This window comes from Egretta garzetta, unplaced genomic scaffold (assembly GCF_000687185.1).
Source record: "Egretta garzetta isolate BGI_Z169 unplaced genomic scaffold, ASM68718v1 scaffold70, whole genome shotgun sequence".
In the NCBI taxonomy this organism is placed as follows: Eukaryota; Metazoa; Chordata; class Aves; order Pelecaniformes; family Ardeidae; genus Egretta; species Egretta garzetta.
In genome coordinates, this window is record NW_009258539.1 from 3,065,658 (window position 1) to 3,086,814 (window position 21,157).

Consider the following 21,157-nt stretch of genomic DNA (forward strand, 5'->3'; position numbering starts at 1 on the left):
TGTAATAAAGTGCATTTATAATAGATGGATTAATAAATGGAAATCCTGTATATTTGATACTCAGTGTGTATCTACTATGACCAACAATCCCTTATGTTTGTAATAATATTTTGCTTAATGTCTGTGTAACTCTTTTGATCTATCATAAATTGTACAGACGTCTGTGTAAAGGATCCACTTTAAAGGATCAGAAATGTTTCAATATAAACTGCTACATTTCTTAAGGTTAATCTGTGTGTCACCAAACATTGGCAACAGAAGTTGAATGAAGTGGAAAGAAGGAATCTCTGCATTTCAGAAAAGGGGAAAGGGCTACAAGCATAGGAAAGACATCTCCATACGCACAGCGTAGCATTACAGATGGGCAAAAACAAAATAAGTTTTTGTTCAAATATTTCACAGTGCATTGTTTCTTGGACTTTATGTAAAAATAAATGTATAGACTATATTTTAGAATTCCCGGTTGGAAGGCTTTGGGATTTAACTCTGCAGCTGACTGGCACCCTATAGCCAGCACATAAAGGGATGCATACATAGGAGTTCTGCACAGCACATTGTACTAAGCTGGGCAAATTCAAAAGGTGCCCTGAGATATGTGCGTATAGTAAAATGAAATCTGCTGTAGGATTTAGTGGTTGTGTTAAAAGACTTTTCATCCATAAAACATGTAAAATTTTTAAATAGATTAGCAGCTTGAGATTCTTTTCCTCAGAGAAACATCCCCTTCTGTGCACAAATTACTGTTGTATACTGAATATTGCAGTTTTCTTTATTATGGCTGGAGGAGGCATTTGATTCAAGAAGCTCAGCTGTTTATTCTTATGTCATTACTACTTGGCCTTTTCATAGCTGCTACGGGGAATAAGAGAAGAGGCTGCTAGTGCCACCTTCACTATTTTTCTGTAGACTGTTTCTCAGGCTTGCAGCCATCAATGGCACTGATGTCCTAATGCTTTTTTTTTTTTTTTTTTTTTGCGATTGTCCCAACGGCATTACTCGAAATCAGTATTACATTCTTGCAATTTTCATTTGAGTGATGAACTAGAAATATCTCACTATAATGCAGAAGTGGTAGCCTGAACAATGTTCCTATTACTGTTCAGTTCTCCTAAGTACATTCTCCAGCTTCCATTTTGCTGGAAACTATATAGCCTGTCATATGAAATTGGAAGATTTTGCTATGCAGTCAGGAGCAAATCATTCAATTTTTGGATAATTACTAGTTTTCTTACTTGTCATTTTTAGTAACAAATGAAAGAACTCTATAACTACTAGCCAGCCAACTGTGTGAGGATAGAACACACACAGACTGATCTTTCCCTTGTATCATTTAGGTTTCTCTACAACAGTGGAATTTCTGTATGAATTACAATATCAGTCAAATGAAATTAAATCTCAGCTTGGAGCTTTGGTTGGTATGCATCTGATTCAAAGAGAACGGGATAAAGAGTCTGGAATCATAACACTGGTCTTTAATATAGTGTTTGCACCTAACAAACCAATGAGGTAAGCTCCTGTTCCTTATTACCAGCAGAACATGCAATAAAATCCTGTCTGGTCACTCTTAGCTACACCTCCCTGCATTGTTTTCCTCATTTCGTTTTCACCTCTGAGTTCTATCATTTTAGATTTTCTGACTTGTTACTTCTCAGTATGATATCTTTGGTATTAAAAATGGTTTGGTTTTAATGCCTGCTAGATGCTTCTGCGGAATTACTGCCTTAGTTTGTGTGTGCTTCTAAACATTGGAGTATTAAAAGGCTTTCAATGAAAATTAGTTTTTCTCAAAATTCATGGAAAGCATACAGACAAGATGGCTTGTCAATCTTGAAAAACTTTTCCTGGGTGAACATGTGTGCATATTCCTTGGCTGGATGGGATGGTTGAATTTGAAATTAATCTCTAGTGCCCCAGTAACAACAGTCCATAGGAAAATATTATCCTCTTTTATAGCTGTGATGTGAAAAAATAGGTATTTGCCTTCATTTACTTTAGTACATCCCATCTCTTTAAAAAGAAACTGTGAAAGGAGAACAACTTTTAGAGAGAGGGGGAAGTTGCACCTTCCTTTTGAAGCAGTCAAATGTGTATGAGGAGGAAAGAAGCTTCAGTAAGATGCAGGCACTTGGTAAATTCAAAGGCCCAACATTACCAAGGAGATTAGGGAGCAGTCATTGTCAAATATCATGGGTTGCATGAAAAGAGGGTATTTTTAGGGTGCAGGAGGGAACTGAAATAAACAAAGAGCTAACCTTTAGGAAAGACAATCCACCCACACCATGCTGTGTCATTGTGTGAGGGGGGAGGTTAATTTAGAAACCCTTTTTATTTATACTCTGTCCCTTTTTATTTTCTTATTTTTTAGTTTTGGTTTGTTTTTTTCTCTTTGTGTATTTGAGGCCTATCAGGCTTCATGTAGAGGACTCAATGACTGCAATTAATTAGTTTCTTTATCTTCAGAATCTACAGCACCAACTCTCTTCTTAGATGGTCTAAGGACATCAAGTTCTGGAATTTTTCTAAAGTACATAGACCTTCATCAGATAATTTGATTCTAATATGAACTGCTAACATGTTCTGGACTAAATTCTCTGCTAACACCACAGTAAATACAGAGTAATGAGTAGAACAAATTGAGTTAAACAAATATAACTCAACAGAGAGTAAGCAGAAGAATCAAGTCTCATGGTTATGCTCAATATTTTACTCTCTTATTATGTCCTTTCTTGTACTTTGCTGTAAATATCAAGTGCTGTTTAGTCAACATTCCAGTCCAAGTGCAATGGATATGTACTATGCCACATAGAAAGGATGTATTCCAGTTTAAACCCATCTGTATTTTCATTTTACTGTAGTATAGTTCTACACACTCAAGGCTTATTTTAGACATTAACTTACTCAGTTTAAGTTTTATGATGTTGTTCTATGTATTGAATGATTTTATCTGAAATTTTAAGGAACGAAGCAACTCTCGTAGTGCAGTGTACTACAGGAGGTGTCTGGAAGTTTCCAATGCTGTTCATTGCTACGGAACCTGAAGTGGATGATGTCATCAACATTGAAGCAGTTGGCCTGAATAAGGAGTCTATAGTCGGCTTTAAGCTTACAAGCCAGACAAGGTAAAAATACTTACAATAAAGTATCTATGCAGTTTTCTGAGCTCAAACACATCGGATAGGATAGATTTGGGCAACAGAAACATAGCTGGGCTGCAGCTATTTCGGTAATGCCTCATTAATTTCAAGTGCTGCATTGTATAGGTAAAAAATGTGATTTTGAAGCTGTACTGTAGAAAACAGAAGCATTCTACATTTAGGCTGTAGCCCCTCAAGAGAAAATTTGTGGAATAGATCCAAAATTTTATGTTATGACTTTAAAGTTTTGTCTTAAAATGCTTTTGTGTGTTAAAATGTGTAATATAATGTTAAGGAAGGTGTGTTGTGATATTAAAGGCTCACTATTAAAGCCTTAGTGTTTTTACAAATAGATCATTTTTGAAAGTATTTATGCCAAATTAAAAACAATCCTTTGCACTGTGCTTTAAAAAAATTTAAATGTGCCATTTTTTTAAATATTCCTGTTTTATTATATAAGCATGTTATGAATTCATTTCTACTCTGCCCTTTCACTAGATAAAATAATTGGGCCATTCTTCAGTATTTTGTTACTCTCCTTTTTAAAAGTCCTGCAGAAATCTCTGTTAGTATATTTTTACATACTTCTCATTATTTTCTCAGAGTTTCATAATGTTATGGCAAACCCATAGTGTCATTTCTCTACAGCAGAAAGCAAAGGAATAAATTGTGTGGTACTGAGATAAGTTTTAAAATAGTAAACAGTGAACCTGAAAGAATCATGATGCTTACAGTCTAATTAGCTTATGGAAGTTTTTGAATTTCCTTTTTTCTGATAAATTGACTTTTTTTGTGTGTATATCTAGAAAATGTGCCAGATATGGTGATTGCTTTATAACTTTCATTGTGGATACATGCTTTTGTAGCATCCCCAGCAGGAAGTGCCCTTGGTTCCAACATTTTTTAAAGAGCTTATTTCCAAAAGCTGTGCATCTAAGATGGAGAGTTGTTCCAGCTTTTAGATGGCTGCAATGATGATAATTACTGAGGACTCCAAAAAAAGGCTCCTGTCACAGTGTTCATGTTAACGGCTTCAATAGAATGGGCTGTTTTGGGAACAAAAGTGAAACAATTGCTCTGGCAATGCTGTAATCTCCTGGTAGGTGTTTGATAGTAGTGAAGAGACCTAATGTTCTCCAGAAAGGTATTATAAAACCTGAGTCATTATAGTTATATAAAGAAGAAGCCATGATGGAAGACAGATTCCCTTTTCCCCTTAAACAAATTCCAACTTTGTTTTACATAACAAGGGTTCCCCCATACATTTGAAATACAAAATGTAACACCTGCGTGTACTGAATAAGCTCCATGTTGTAAATAGTGCCAAGAACTGCTCCGTACGTTTTATATTGCTTTATCTTGTCTTTCATTTGCTTAGGAGCTTTTGGTGGTGGAGGTTTTGTTATAGAAATAGAACAGCCAGCCAACCAACATTTAGCTTACAGGATCTGCAGTTTAAAAGCAATTACACAAGAAACCCATATATTACAGATGTAATTTAATGCTTGAATAACTTAAATGACTTAGATTAAAAATAAAACCATGAAATATTAAAATATGGATTAAAAGTTTCAGCTGGGATATGGGCTATCATCCTATAGACATTCCTTGAAAAAAAAAGATCAGCCCTTTGGAGTTTTTCTTAAGTAAACAGTTAGCAGCACAATCTCATAGACAATCAGTTCTGGTACTTAAAGAGAGATTGGGGTTTTTTCCACCTTGCATATAGGTACTTTCTGTCTTCCTTTCTTATGCTGGATAGTAGGTCATGGCACTGCTTCTTTGAGAGTAACTGGGGGAGAAAGGGAGATGTATTTCTTAGTAACCTGCTAGGCAGGGACTCTGCCACTGTGTCTTTTTCTCCTGCTACTTGCAGGACAGCATGGTTGCACAGCATCACTAAGACGACCTGTACACCTTTTTGGGCTAACAGGGTGCATAGTGATGCAACAAAAATATTTGAGAACCGCAGTCCCCCCCAAAAGGCTCGGTATCTTATTAAGGACCGATTAGGATTCTCTTAATGCATACCAAGTTGAATGAGGACCTTCAGTGATCCACAGAGCACCTTTGGTGACCACTACAGAACTATGAGGTCAATGGTTTTTGCTTTCTTTGCTTTACAGCTACTATAACTCATATGTCGCCTTCTCCCTTTAATCCCTCCCTAGCAAAATCCTCAATGTGTACAAAATATTTCAGCCTGAATTAATGATTTTCCAATTTACCTATAACTACATTTGATGTACTTGCTTCAGGAATGATGAACAGTTACAAATGGGAGGTTGTTGCTACACTGCTCACAACTGATCTGCAATAATGAAAGCTCTGAGAGTCCATGCAAATATGTATTGCACTCTCTCTTTTAATACTTTTCAAATTGACACACGCACAGGCCCTCAATGAGAAACAGCCCAATATCTGCTTCAATAAATAATGTAAGACACTGAGAATGCAGCCAAGCGGTTTTCTTTTATGAAGAAAGCTGAAATATATTTTTAAAACCTGTCTACACCTAGGACAGTTGTGATATATGAGTACTCCAATATTTGCTTTCAGCTTTACAAATTCAAAAGGGACGTACTGTTGAATGGTTTCTTGTAATGGCATGAAGATAGGTTAGAGTCAAATAAGCAGATTTCACTTGTTAAATATGAAAAATATGATATTTTTTAACATTCATAGGTTACCTTCTTTGGGTTTTTTCAGAAATGTGGGTTTAATTCAACACCAGCTAAAATAATTAGCAACATTTCCACTGAGGTAATTGGTTTTGGTACAAGCCTCTAATGTTTGTGTTAACATTAGTGTTTGTTTTAATACTGAACAGATTATTGAATGACAATGGTTTACAGAACGACAGCAGTATCAAACAAAAAGAATAGATAAAATCTTATCCCTGGACATAAAAATTATAGAAACTTGTTTGATATCCAGCTCAAATTATTGGTCTATTATTTTGTGCTGATGTTTGTAGTTGGAACAGAGACTGAAAATTCTAGAAGTGATGCTTTGCTAGGGAAAACTAGTCCTTTCTATATTTGTTTTACTGAAAATATCTTCTTAATGCATTTTTAATCAATTATGTTTTGGGATTAGAACAATTGTATTAATCCAGGACTGTTTTTTGGAGAATATTTACTACTATATATTCCAGTGCAGGGCTATTTTGATGGTAGGACTTATTTCTTCACATTAAAATACTGATATCCAGCTACAGCAGAATGTTACCTTATTTGTTTTCCAGTGCAAATACTTCAGTAACCAACAAGAAATATGTGGATAAGATGCATATGAACACTATGTTCACTTGAAAATTTTTTGTAAACTACATTACTTTTGAATGTTTAGTCAGGATGGTGGATAATTTTATTTATTCTATCTGCTAATTTCTCATACACAGAGCCTCCTTTCACCAACATAATTCTAGCTTTCCAAGTACCTGTTAGTGATTGTTTTAGTCATGTATTGCTTCCCATATATAGTAAAATGTTATCCATCATTCCATCCCAACCTCTCATTCCAATCCTGTGTTTATCACAAACAGGGTATTTGTTACAGTGAGGAAACTTCTCAGATGAACTCAAACTATGCTTCAGAAAAACATACTTAGTCAGCGCCTGCTCTCACAAAAGCAAACAGCATACTATCAATATAGTCTCCATGGAGTGGTATCTGCAAAATCCAAGGCTCCACTTGATTATGGAAATAGGGATAGTATAAAGAGAGAACAAAATCAGGGCTGACTGGGAAGATGAGAAGAAAGATGAAACTGGGCTTTAAAATGACTGCATGTGCAGACTTACTTAACTTAACCTACATTTTGTATTTTGAACACCACTGTGGAATATTTTCCTTATTTCTTCTATGCACATTCCCCGGTGCATAGAATAAATGTTCAATTAAAAACATTCCTTGATCACACAAAATTAATTTTAATGCTGTCTGAAGAATAGTGAGCAACCCATTTTATGCTGTACCCCTCCTAATTGTGAAGAGAAAAACAAAAATATATTTATAGTTACAACTTTGAGAAATATTTCTATTTTACTATAATTACTGCTGTATTTCATTAGAATTACCATGAGCCAGAATTTTGTATGATGCAAGGAAATGCATTCATTAAGTTCTCAGCACACTCACCCTTTCCTCACCCTCTCTCACATGTCGCTGGGCATGATACAGGCCTGGATTCCTATGCCAATCTCTTTGTTACCAGTTCTGCAAAATTATAGCATGAATCTAAAGATGTAATTAGAATACTTTATCTTAGCATCTCCCACATAGTGGCAGCTGCAAAGAATAAATGTTGACTGAGTTCCATTTTTTGGAGTCTGAATGGAGACTTGTGGAAAACGTCGATAACGGTACACATGCATCAGAGCTTCCAAAAAGTTATGATCATCCTTTCTCATAATACAATACCTGACATGTCACACATTTAGCCAGGAACTGTATCTAGCCATGTCACCTAGACCATTTTTAGCAGGAAAAGTCAGCAGTCTTTCCAAAGCTACAGAGTAATAATTGCAGTTAAACCTTTTCTGGGTGATCAATTAAACCAGAGTTGGTTTTGGTACAAAACATAACCAACTTTGATGAGGATTTAGTGATTTTTTTCCATTGTCTTTTTTGTTGTTGTTGTTGAAAAGAAGTTAGCTAAATCATACCAACTATTGCTATTCCAACTATTTCTGGAAGCACATTGCAACATCTTCAAACTGTATCGCTTACTTGCTTAAGCAGTTATATACTTTACAGCTTGAGACTTTTTTTTTATTCTTCTTTTATTGAAAAAAACCCCACACATTTGATCAAGAGTACTATGCGTTGTTTTTTATGTATAGTTTGCAGCATGCTGAGTTTTTTAAAGGAATAAATTTTTACAGGAATAATTTACTGCTTCACTAGTTTGAGAAAGAGAGGAGTAAACATTAAAGCTATTTTGAGCTGTAATTTAACAATGGCTTACATTTTCAGATAAGTTGGGTATTTTATAAGTTTTGCAGCAAGATCTGTATGGGAATATAAATTTTAAGGTTTTCTTTAATTTAAGTTTACTAATTTGAAAATTATCTAACATGAGAACACTGATGAGCACAGATTGCTATTTAAGAACAATGTTATTTAAGAAAAAGATTAAAGGAATAATTATAAATATGTCTATTAAATACTAGCTCAATTTCCACTCTTCCTAGTTACCATGATCTCATTGTCCAATTATTATTTAAATTCAAATTAATATTTACTCTTGTTCATTATTTGAGTAAGGGCAGAGTTCATATTGTCTGATAGCAATATCAAACCATTATGAGAGGAGTTATGGAACATGCTTTCTCGGGTTTATATGGCCTCTGCCCTTATATTTACTAATTCATTTGTGCTTGGTTCGTATGTGTTTTCAAAACTCTACACATCATTAAACTTTATCAGGTATGTTCGTATCTGCTGCCCTTGAGTTAAACAAAAGCCTTCTTGGAAAAATATAGACTGCCTCATCACTGTCCTTCATGGCTGAGAAATGACGAGCCAAACATTGACTGCAGAGCTGTTTTACCTGAAGCAGTAATCAAAAAGGAATAATTAATTTTTAATCATTTTAAACCACATAATTATTAATTTTTAATTATACACTAAATATACAGACACTGAAAACAGTAATGTCTGAAATTCCAGTGCTATCCTGGGAATTTTATCTCCAGCTTTCTCTGTATTATAGAAGATGAGAATGACAAGCAATTTACTTACACTAGCAAGCTAGCCAGGATGCTAGATCATCGCCCTGATGTAAACATCAGAGAAAACACTGCTTGCTTTTTTCATGAGAGGCCATCTTTAGATATATTTTTAAAACAAAGAGTCATGATTTATCAGCACTACAGGCACTGTGAAAGCTTCCGGTTTCTGATTGTGTGTGATTAAGTTTTTAATTGCTAACTCTTGTACTGTTAGCCATGTCTTCATCAGAATGCCTGCTGGCCTATCATATTATGGCTATATATTTAATTTACCAGAATTTCTATTTTCCTTATTTGGACATAGTTCCCACTCTGAGGAACATTTTACATCCAGTATCTGACTTACATCTTTTGTTTAAAACTGCAAGGGAGAGGGGAGGGGAAAGGAGGGAAGGGAAGGGAAGGGAAGGGAAGGGAAGGGAAGGGAAGGGAAGGGAAGGGAAGGGAAGGGAGGAAGAAGCACACAGATTTTCTTGAAAGGTTTTTTCTTAGTTTTTCTCCATTTTTCTTTATGAAAATTAAAATCTGACAAGGCTGGTGCAATAAGATTTTTTCTCTAACTTGGCAAATATCTTGTGTGCACAATTATAGATCACTTTCATGACAGTTTCATTTTAAGCTGTCTGGTCCCCTTGTCAGGACTAAAACTATAGCTTTTTCTCCTGTGTGTTTTCTGACTAACTGGTTTTAGGAATCATTTACGTTCTCAGAAAAAAAAAAACCCTACTGTGTAGCATCACACCCTGCTAAGATGCAATTTCTACAGGAACAAAGCCCTTATTTTGTTGCATCTTCTGTGCATGCAGCCTCTCCCATTTCCCTTAGCATTTCATCATTGCATCCATAGTCTAAATCACGCTCTTGTATGTCTTATGAAGACACAAATTGCTTATTAGGCGTCGTCATCCTTTACTACTTAACAGAAAACAGACGGAACTTGGGAGTTAAAGAAAGTGCTGTCTTAAAATGTTCCTAAATCTAGTCTATAGAGCAATGATGTGGGAAGTGAAGACCTGTGTTCAGGTCTTTATTTCCAGAACCAGCATTTGCATATTCATCTCAGATATTTTTGATGAATGCTCTACTCTGCTACTCAGCCTAAGAGGTATAACTTCTTTTTAACCCCATGCCTGCCCTTTGTGTGTAGTAGGTACGCTCGAGGCATTCACAGCTGAGCAGTCATTGCGGGAAATACAGATGTGACAACTCAAGACTTAGGTGGCACATAGACGGGAACTCAGGCCATAGCAGGATTAATGCTTATGGCCCAGGGGTATAAACTCAGCTGCACAACTTTAGGCACCACAGAAAGAGATGGTCAGCATAAGTTTGATGTCACAAGACTTGAAGTGCAGTTTCAGACAGTCAGTAGTTTTGCCTGCCTTGCTGTCACCTAAAGGAAAATCTAGGCTAACTCGGCTAATGCACCCGAGTCTCATGGTATTGCTAAATGTCAGCTAATTTTTTTGAGGAGGCAGAAGCTTTTTGGTTTCCGTTTTCTGTACTGGCACTATTTGTTTCTACAAACTTACCATGTGGCCTTTTTTTCATGAGGGTATTTTGAATTTAAGAAAACCTTTTGTGAGAACATATTCCAAAGGAGAGCTATTTTTAAACAAGATGGCATAGACCTAGCATACCACCCACTGAATAGCACTTGCTCAGGAAATGTGGGACATTTCCGTAGAGATATGAATTGTCATAAAATATTAAATTTCACTTCTTTGTGAGTATTTTCTTTGAAAAGTAGTGTTATTTCTGGTGTGACAATCCATGGATAAACAGATTTGAACAGCTTTTCTTTGAGATGCTGTTGGTTTTTCATTCTTCAAGTTTTATTAACTAAAAATGTGTTCCCTTTAAGCATGCATGATACTTGTCCTGCTGTACTGTGGCATGGAGTTGCAGATTATTTTTTGACCATGCCATTGTATTTCTAGTTTCAATTTCTTATGTTCTCTTTCTGTCCGGATAATGATAGAGTTGTCTTCAGCAACACATATAAAGACTAAGAGGAGAGTGGCTGACTAGAAAATACAAAAACGTGTATTCTTTTCATGCTGAGAAAGTTTATGGCAAAGAGTTCCTGAGGACCTGTGGTAGACAGGCTTCAGTTTGGGGTTGGCCTAAGATTGTTTTGTAGTCCTCAGCCACTGTCTTTACCAGGAACAAGACATTTTCATTGGGCATGTGAAAGTACTTCCATGAAATTAGCAATTAGACAAGATCTGCAGTACCTGTGATAGAAATCATTTGAGATAAGAGCCATATAACAATATCGATAGAGGAACCTAATCACTAATATTGCAATATCTTAAAGTGTTTAGTTTATGGGATATGAAAAACATGGAAAACAGTGATAGAAAACTATTATTTTCCATCTGTTCATTTCAAGGCTTTCAGAACTCCCTTCCAATCTAGTAACACTCCACCAGATTGCAAATTCAGTTCTAGTCATAAAACTTAATAAAATGGGTGGCTTGTCAGTTTTATTTGATTGGAGATGGGAAAAGTGAGGGTCTTTTAATAGGAAAAGTGGATTTTCACTCTGACATGGAATTTATTTCTATCACTATCATTATATCTTTACAGGTCAGATGATTATTTTCTTTCTAGTGGCAAATGCTATCATTATTATGTAGTTATTAAAATATTTAAAATAGCATGTAAGTATGCTTGAAATAGAAGACCAGGATGCAGGTGCCTGTGTATAAACATAAATATTTATAAATAAATGTAAATAGTTACTACAGAATATTTATTCTGTAAAAAATGCTATTGATATTCTATATTAATTCAATGGGCTGCCAAGTTTCCTGAGCCATGCCACATGGTGGCCTAAATGTTAGATTGTAGATAAATTGTATTAAGATACTTTAAAAGGCACAATAGCCTCCTGTGCTTTTCTGTAGGAACCCAGAGCCATTCACTGCGCGCTTTCTGCCGGGCAGCGATCCCGAGTTCCTTGTGCTGCCACAAGCTGGAGAACTTCTTCCAGCAGGCACTGTGGGAACCCATATAACAGTGGGATTCAAGCCAAGGATGTATGGCAAGAAGCATACAGCAACACTCATAATTCAGGTAAGCCTTCCTGAATGCAATGCACAAATATACCTTCTGGAGTGGAAGGAAAAAAAAATAAGTCCTATACAAAAAAACAGCATTGAAACACACAAACGCATGCACTGTGATTATTTTACTACTCTTCACTATGGACAAGATTAAAAATAAATTTTGAAAATTAAATCATGACAAGATGGGAAAAACATACTATATTTTAATTCCTATGTTATCCGTTTACCATCATCACCAGAGACAGATACTTATCTTGATATGTTTGCTCCAACTCCATAGACAACATGACAGAATGACTTTTCACAGAGCATCAAAATAATCCTGTTAAGAACTGGTGGAGAGCATATCAATAATTGAATATGTGAGACCTAGGTTATTGATTTTACTTGTATTATGCCTCCTAGGATCAAAGGCACTAGAAGCTAGATACGAAACTGTAGAAGGCAGAATTTCAGAACACGAAGCCAGGAATAACTTTCATAAAACAAGCTTCAAAATGAACAAAAAGAATTTGTAGCCAAGTAGTTTCTGTAAGTCTGAAGGTTAGGAAACATTTGAAGACATTTATTCCTTCAGTAGTAAAAATGTTCTTGTTACTGCAGGAATTAAGTTGTAAGTCATTCTTTGAAAGGAAACTGTGGAAGACATACAGTAGCAGCAAACACTCCAAACTTTCTGTAAGTCATGGTTTGCACTTTAAATCCCTTCACTGCATGGTGGCAATGTTTTGAGGCTACTATATGAGAAGTGAAACAGCAATATTGATTTAAAAAATAAGATGGGCAAGACAAAGTTGATAATAAGATGCATAGCAAACAACTATAGTGTTTTATCTCTCTGAGTGATAACTTGTATAGCAGTGAATAAGAAATTCACATCCTGGAAAAACAAAAAGACCCTTTAATCCCTCCTTCTTGTTTTGTTTTACTGCATTAGACATTTGATTAATTTAGTCTTTTTACATAAACAGCAGTGATGCTTATCGCTCTTCCATTTGAAAAAGAAAATTAACTGACTGACCTTATTCTGTGTTCTTTTATATTTACATAATGCTATATGACACATCAATGATTTTTAACCTATATCTACTCACACCTCAGTCTCTGGTTATGATCTAGGCAGATGGCTCTTTACATCCGCACCTTTGATACTGTGTGTGGGTGTATGAAGTCACTCATACATATTACATATAGGTATCACATCTTGTTCTATCTATTCCTGTATGTTCAAAAATACATTGAGGACTCTTAGTGCGTGTAGGCACAATTTGGGCAAATAGTATGCCATCACAGCACATTAGAGATATTTCTAACATTCTTACTCTAACTGAGCTATTAAGTCATTTCAGTGCTGTTTTGATGAAGCTTGTGTTCTTGTTGCTCTTATTAGCAGCTCTGTTGGGTGCACTGGACTTCCCCCTTTCCCCTCCACACAAGCTTTCATTCCTGTACTGCTAATATAAGCCAAAGCATCTGCGGCTGTGTATAATTCTGCTGCTGCGCTCTCAACATTGACCTGAAATAAGACTTGATGACACATTGAGAATACCAGATACTCATTTCTGCCTTTCCTGTTAGTTGAAATCATTTTCATTAGTGACCTGAGGGAGACAGATTTAGCTAGATGGCAAAACCAGGATTAAATCACTCTTATTTGGGGAATAGTAATGGAGGTGGTGAAACGCAATTAATGTTGGACCTAACACTGAAGAACCTCTCTTGCACTTATGCTCTCTAGCCAATATACCGGTGGAGGCTTTGGGCTATTTTTAGAATCAGTGAGAAAGTTTCTTTTGTTACAAAACTGTCACCTCTCTTCTGATGCTGCTGTAAAATTTGTTTAGTTGCCCTGCTGAGAACCCAGTCCTGAGGAGCTAATTAGCATTAAGAGATTACAATTTGTCTTTACTGGAATTTAGTGTGTATATTTTATTAACTGAATGTATATATATGATTGAAATAATGTAGCCTCATTTATATTTTCTGCACACACGTCAGGTACTTCGTGGAATATTTTGTGGATTCTTTAAGGCCTTAATATTCATGAATACCTACAGTAGATTTTATTAATAGCAGAAAACCTTAATTACTTTGCTGAAGCAATTAAATGTTCCTTAACCATCATTAAAACTTCTGTTCTCTGTCAACTACATATCAAAACAATTGAAGTTAGACACTTATTTGAATAGTTGTTAGGAATCTTAATTTTATGAAAGTGACACAGAAAATTACTTTCAAAAATTCTGTAGATCAAAGAAGGAAATATAATAAAAAGCCAGTAAAGAAAATAATCATACTTGTTTCTGTAGCTGTGAAAGAGAAAATCACAATCTAGTTGAGCTACGAGTAAGAAACAGTGACATGGTACATGAAGAGCATTTTTAAGTAGGTATTATTCCATAATCAACCTTCCACATTTATAATAGCATTCATAAACAGCACGGTTCTAACTGAAAAAAAAAAAATGTAATGCCACTAATGATGAATTAGGGAAGAAAGCATGCTTCTTAGATAAGCTTTAAAGTGCCATGAGGAAAAAAAAAGGGCTTCCTTGGCCACGCTGACATCTCAGAGCTAGGCTGTGATGTGCCAGTAAAACTGCACAGAAAACTGACAGATCCTAGGGATGGCACGATGCAGCTGGGGCAGGGGGATGCTCTGCGAAGGCTTCCTGGGCCAGGAATCACTGCCAGGCACAAGGCGGAGCAGCCAGGAGGCTGGCAAATCCTTGGACAAGGGCGTATTCAACTTGGCTTACAGTGAATTTGCTTGCACCGTGCTGAATTCAGCTAGAGACCCGAGCAATCGCTTTGTAATTCATGGGTGAGACTTCAGAGATATTCCAAAGCAGAAGGCATGCAAAATAAGTCTTAAATGATAAAATAGATGTCAGAGTAAACCAGATTGCAGGTAACATTATCAAGCCCTCCAGAAGTCAGGCTTGCGCACCTTTATTACTGAATAATCACTAACCTAACCTATGGAAGATAGCATATCAAAACCATTTGTCATGCTGTTCTGGAAATAAATGAGGCAGTGTGCAAGCCACAGTACCTGGGTGTGGCTTCTCTAAGCTTGTCTATGCAAACTTGCATATCTTAACTGAAAATGGTGCTGTTAAATATTCAATAGCTTGGTGAAAATACGTTCTGCATTGTTCCTGGTTGATTTATTAATTACCATAGTTTAATGTTACTCTAAATTGTATCTCTTAAACAGAATGAGCAAGGAAAAGTATAACAAAGTTAATAGGATAATTGAATTAGCTTCACATTAAGTAAGACATCACCTGTGTCCCTCACCACTGGTTGTTGTTGACCTGAGTTTCATGATTTAAAGCAGGGATCCAGAAAGTTCATTACAAGCAGTGAATGTAGCACATCCTATGATTAGCATCACTGGATTTTGAGTGCAGAATCAATACTCAAAATGTTTGATTCACAAATGTGATGAAATGTTACTTTGCTTATTGAGACTATAATTCTCATAATGCCAAAAGATTATGACAATACAGGAACCATTGCAGTTTGAGGGTGTTCGAAACATTGCCAGTCCTGAAGGAATGGTTGATATTGATTGTATTACATCTAAGCAATGCTATGAAACATCTAATATTTGACCTGCAAAAGTCAATTAAGCCACCTTTAATTCTATCTGGAAACATTCCTCTAGGCTAAGAATGTGATTGTTAGACATCTTCTTTGCTAGAAATTGCTCACAGCTTGGCTAGGCATTGGTCTGTTTGTAGGAGGCAGTGAGTGGCTGCTTTCACATCACTTGTTTTTCGTTGTTTTTTTTTTTTTTCTCCCCTCTTTCCTTCACTTACTAAACTCTCTTTATCCATGGGTTTTCTTGCCTTTGCTCGCCCCTTCCACAGTTCACATAAAGGTTTGGCTTAATTTCATTCTGTATACACTGATCATAATCAGTCATTTTTTATGTGTCACCACTGTAGTATAAATTAAGGGTCAGGGAATATTGGATGCACAATTTGTAATTTGCTGGCTTTTAACCTATGTGGAAGTCCTGCAAGTTTTATTTGGACTTCCCTGAGTTAACACTGTTTGGAAGATAATTCAAATACCATTTACCTTAAAATTCCTCATACTTGCTCCCAATATTTAACGTCCTCCTAACATAGATTTCTCTGGCAATTAATTAGCATGTAACTCAGTAGTACTGCCAGCCTACAGTGAATACACATAGATGGTCTGTGTTCTGCAAATTAATCCTATGAATCATGAGCCATCTGTAGGAGTGGATTGAATAACAAAAAATATACTTTTATATAAATTATTTGGTGACTGTTACCAGTATTTGCTGAATAAATTACTTCATGAACATTACTCAGTCAGCCATCAAGATGGTTAAATAACTTACTTGAATAATTTATGATATTTAGTAAAAAATGCAACATGCATCTCGTTTTTGCATTCTTCAAAATATTCTTAAGAAAGATTTAGCTTTGCAGATGGCCATTACTCCAAGCAGGTGAGCCAAATGATTTCTCTCTTCACACTTCACTTAGGTTATAGTCATCAGGAATTTTGAGATTTTGATAAGAGGAAGTCATTAATTTCAACACAAAATCCTCCCTCAGACTGTCGAGGACATTCAGATTGTGGTCTGGCCTTTCTTCTTAAATTGCATGTGAAATAGGCCTAGAGATGCATTGCAAAGAGCCTGGGATTCTTAAATACCTATGTTTATATTAGATTTATCTTCTTAACAGAGACTATTTATATTCTAGTAGTTTGTAGTAGATTCAATACCTTCATCTTTAGACTTTGTTGCTACCGGTGCCACTACTAGAATTGTTCCAAATTTGAGATAATAAACTGCACTGCCTTAGGCATAGGAAGAGGGAGAGTTCCTCTGATTTGGGAAAATTTGACCCATTTCTTAAGCAAGTAAATACAGCTTGTAAGTCAAGTATTCTATCATAGTTATATGGTCATATAAATAGATGACCTTTTGAAGTCTCTCTCTCTCTCTCTCTCCTCTGCACCACTCTGGAAAAATCTGAAACATGATCTGTCTTTTTCTTTGCTGAAATATGGCTGACCTGGAAACCCAAAGCAGCAGCTTTGAGGCACTTGTATGGTTTCTGAACTTGGTAGACTTGCTCTTGCTACAGTTTTCATATTGGTTAGAATAGTTATTGTAGTTAAGCTGTACAGCGTTATCCTGAAGAAAATACTTGGGCTTCAAGAGCTTTTGAAAACCTACAGTTTTGCCCTTGGAAATTAAACATTCAAAAAAAATAGACATTTGTGGGTCTCTAAGGTTTTCTGAAAATTACTCAATATTAGACTTTCTTGAAAATTACTGAATTCTAGGTTGTCTTGAAAATTACTGAATTCTAGGTGGTTCTAGTGCTAAAAAAAGCACTAACACGACTTATGTTGACAGTTACAGTAACTCTTTTCCATTTGTGAACACTTGTTTCCCCTTTAGCAGAAAATGCTGAACTAAAACACAAGTCTTCTTTCAGTAAATCAGTCCATAAATGCACAATTTTTTCACAATGGCTGTCTCCAACTGTCTTGGATGACAGCACATGATTTACAATAGATGTACTACCATAGTTCAAAATAATAAATTTCGGTGGGTTTTTTTGTTGTCATTGCTCTTTTTTTCCCTTCTAGCTTGATGGATCCTATCTAAAGGGTTCATGTCATAATGCCCACGACATTTTCCCTGTTGAAGACAATGAGTTTCCATCAAGGAAAGAGCAATCTTTCCTGCCACAGAACCCCACCTGACACAGGCTACACCAGCAACAGAATAGGCGGCTCTTTTTACCAAGTCAAGCCACAAATATTTTTTCACTGAACATACAGTCTAGGATATTTTTATAGCAAAGAGAAAATTAGCAAAAGGTTATTACTACCCAGAAGGCTGTATCAATTGTTTGATGTTGATGATAAATGAAGTTGAGAGGTGGCATAACCCATCACTTTTGTTTAAATCCCACTTCAAACAATTAAGATCACTACAGACAGTAAAGTTACAGTATGTGTGGATTTCATGAACAGAAATGATTTTTTAGTAACTTGATGCTCCGTTTAAATTGTTGGCTGAAACACCTATCAGATCTTTTCCCTGACCTTGAAGTGATCAATGAGACTTGCACACGGTGAATATGACCCTGAGGTTAAATTTTCTTTAAACTAAATTGTTCATCTGGCATACTAAAGAAAGATAAAGCATTTCATCTTGTACTGAAATTAATAAAACAACTAGCTAACTTCAGAGAGCGATTTACTTTTCTTAAATGACAACTTTATCTTTGGACATAAGACACTGACGTTGGTCCATGTCACACCTGCTTTTGCTGGATTTTATCTTTACAGGCAGTGGAGTTACTAGATCATTTCACAGTATTAAATAGGGTTGAGAATAAAGATGAGTTAATCTGCCTGTTTTATAAAGGAATAATATTCAATTTAAATTAGATTTTGATTTTAGCAGAATAGTAATGAAAGTTTAAAAAATTATGCATGCATGATGAAATATCTATTAAGATCTTATGCTTACTAATCCTATTTGAATAAGGCAATTCATTCAGAAGTCACTATGTAAAATCTGTACTGCCAATTTTAAAGCAGAGGTTTTAAAAAAGTTTCTTTAAAAATACACATCAAAAGAAGTCACCTATTCTTTCAACATCAGCACAGAAAAATATATATTCAGTTACCAAAATCCCAGTTTAAACCAGTTGTCTAACAAGAAGCACCAAAATTAGAGGTTCATATGGTGACGCCATTTAAGAGCTGTGAGCGTATGCAGCCTGTATGTGAAGTAGTGTAAAAGCCGTGTAAGTACATAGCAGAGAACAAAGCCTGTGCCAAAGGGTTTACAGTTTAATGGACCTTCTTCCTGTTGAATAGCTGCAACATGAATGCAAAACTACCTGCAATGATGCCCCGTAAATATACTTTAGCAATGACAGGGTAACAATTAGAACAATAGGAAGGAGCACATGAAAGACAATAAAGATAAACATCACCAATTCAAACTTTTTCAGTGGCAAATATAAAATCAACGGTTAACAAAGCTTAACAAACAATTGCTGAACGTGAAGGAATAGATGACAGCGCACGCCTAAAGTGGGCATGCAATGATTTGTCTTTCTTTTGCATAGTACACAGCTGTACGTAATGACACATCGTTTGAAATCTTTGGGTTTTGAAATTTTTCTGTTGTTTGCTTGTGGTTTTTTTAAAGGAAAAGGGAAATAGAAAACTATAGACCCATGGATGGACCTTTTCCTAGATGTCATAGAAGGAAAACACTAAAGAATTGGAATAAAGACCTGCTTTCAAGAATGGAAGTGATACATTTTGAAAGAAAAATGATGGAAAGATGTGGAATAGTTACACATGGGATTTTAGCATCCAAAATTCTGCTTCAGGACACGAGTAAAACATAGGAGATAGATAGACAGCAGTATAGCCTTCATATGCATAGAAATAATAATTCTTAAGTACAAATGATGGTGTGTATAGTAAGAATAAGAATCACGTACTCAGTAAGAATCAAGCACCCCAGCATTACAAGACATGACATAGAAACATATGCTCCATTCCTAGAGACCTGTTATAAACAGGAAGCAAATGAAGAGTGTCATTTTCAATTCACATAAATATTCTTCAAACTAGAGATTTCTACATGAAGCTGCAATTCTCTTGTGCTTACTCAGAGTCCTTTTCTCTTCATTTTATTCATTATTTTAATGCAAAAAAATCCACAGTTTGATAATGTCATTATTACCAATACCAGAGCTACAATTAAATCCTACAGTATAAACCTGAGGCATTTGTATTATATTATGGAATAATTACCTTTGAACAGCATACAGAGCTGTGGGGTGTACTAAATAAAAAAAGGAATTTTAGATCAGCTAGGAAGCCCAATTACTCAACTTTGTTATGCCTGGTCCTGAATTCATAACATTAAATATGATTTCTGGTCTCTGTGTTCCAGGAGTGTAATTCTCATTCCTTGTTATTCCAGTACCTTACATGGAAAAGGATGAATATCCCTTGAAATCAATGCAACATAGTAAATCACTGTCAAAAAGTTTCAAGGTATATGGTCACTGATTATTTTTTACTCCTATGTCTCTGTTCATTATTTGCAGACACAATCAATGCAGTGGATGTACCAAATCAATGGACTGCCTCCACAGACCGCACCACCAACAAGGCCAGCAAAAGTTGTTTCTACTAGCAGTTATATAAGATCAGCCACAGTTCGGCAGCGCAATTTTTTACGTGAAAATCTGAAACTTACAGCCACTGGAGTATCCTCACCAATCAAGGGGGCGCCTTTGGTCCTGAGGACAAAATAGAGAAAGTCATGATCAGTTATTTTTTTGATGGGGGAGGATGTGAGGTAGACACCTTTGTTAAATAAATTCTGCAGATAAAAAGAGGATATGTTTCTTGATTATTTTTTTTTTAAAGCAGATATGATATGCATTGATAGTATGCTTTATATGGAAGATTTGGAGTGCCTGAGCTCTAATAATACTCTTAGTTTTCTGGGAGGGATTTTAGATGCTTACCTAACAGTTTATGTTTATCATACAGATGTCAGCAAGTTCTAATGAGAAAAACATCTGAGCTGAAAAAATGAACTTGAAAAATGGGGAATTCAAATTAATGCTTTGCTTTCTAAGGCACATTAGTTTCATATGACTTTAATAGGAAGCCTTAATGAACGTTTTGTGTGATGTTAAAAATATTACACCCATGCAAATCAAGCAAGCAAACCAATTCCTGATCTCTCTTATGATAAAATGCTTTCCCAAAGTTTGCAGTATTTTGCTAAGGTGAAACATGTTTACATGTCATATGTCCAGAGCTTGAACGCCTTTCATATTCTCTTGCTTTGGCAAATTTCATTAATTGTGACATCTTTGCTTTCTCTAAAATAAGAATCCTGATTTATTCATTCAATAAAACTTCAAAATCTTAGATAATTATACCTAACATAGAATGAAAAGAAAACATCCTTCCTCAGTATTTTTGTGTTAAGTAAATTTTAGAGAGTGTTCTAGAGTATTGAGACATAGAAGGCTATGAAAAGTCAGTGAGGAATGGAGCCAGATTTTACTTTTTTTTTCCTAAAATAAACAAACCAGAGGTGCCATTCATATTGTGCTTCCATTTCCATTCTTCCCATCCACAGGTGACTTTAGTAT

General features: G+C 35.6%; 1 protein-coding gene across 1 annotated transcript in view; it reads left to right on the forward strand.

The window, feature by feature from the left end:
* Nucleotides 1–20,302, forward strand: part of CFAP47 (cilia and flagella associated protein 47) — a 401,308-nt gene extending 381,006 nt beyond the window's left edge. The window contains exons 62-65 of the mRNA XM_035901932.1: nt 1,335–1,506; nt 2,958–3,119; nt 11,785–11,953; nt 20,093–20,302. Of these exons, the coding sequence (XP_035757825.1) occupies nt 1,335–1,506; nt 2,958–3,119; nt 11,785–11,953; nt 20,093–20,302 (713 nt within the window). The remainder of the gene's footprint in view (nt 1–1,334; nt 1,507–2,957; nt 3,120–11,784; nt 11,954–20,092) is intronic.
* Nucleotides 20,303–21,157: the final 855 nt, after the last annotated feature.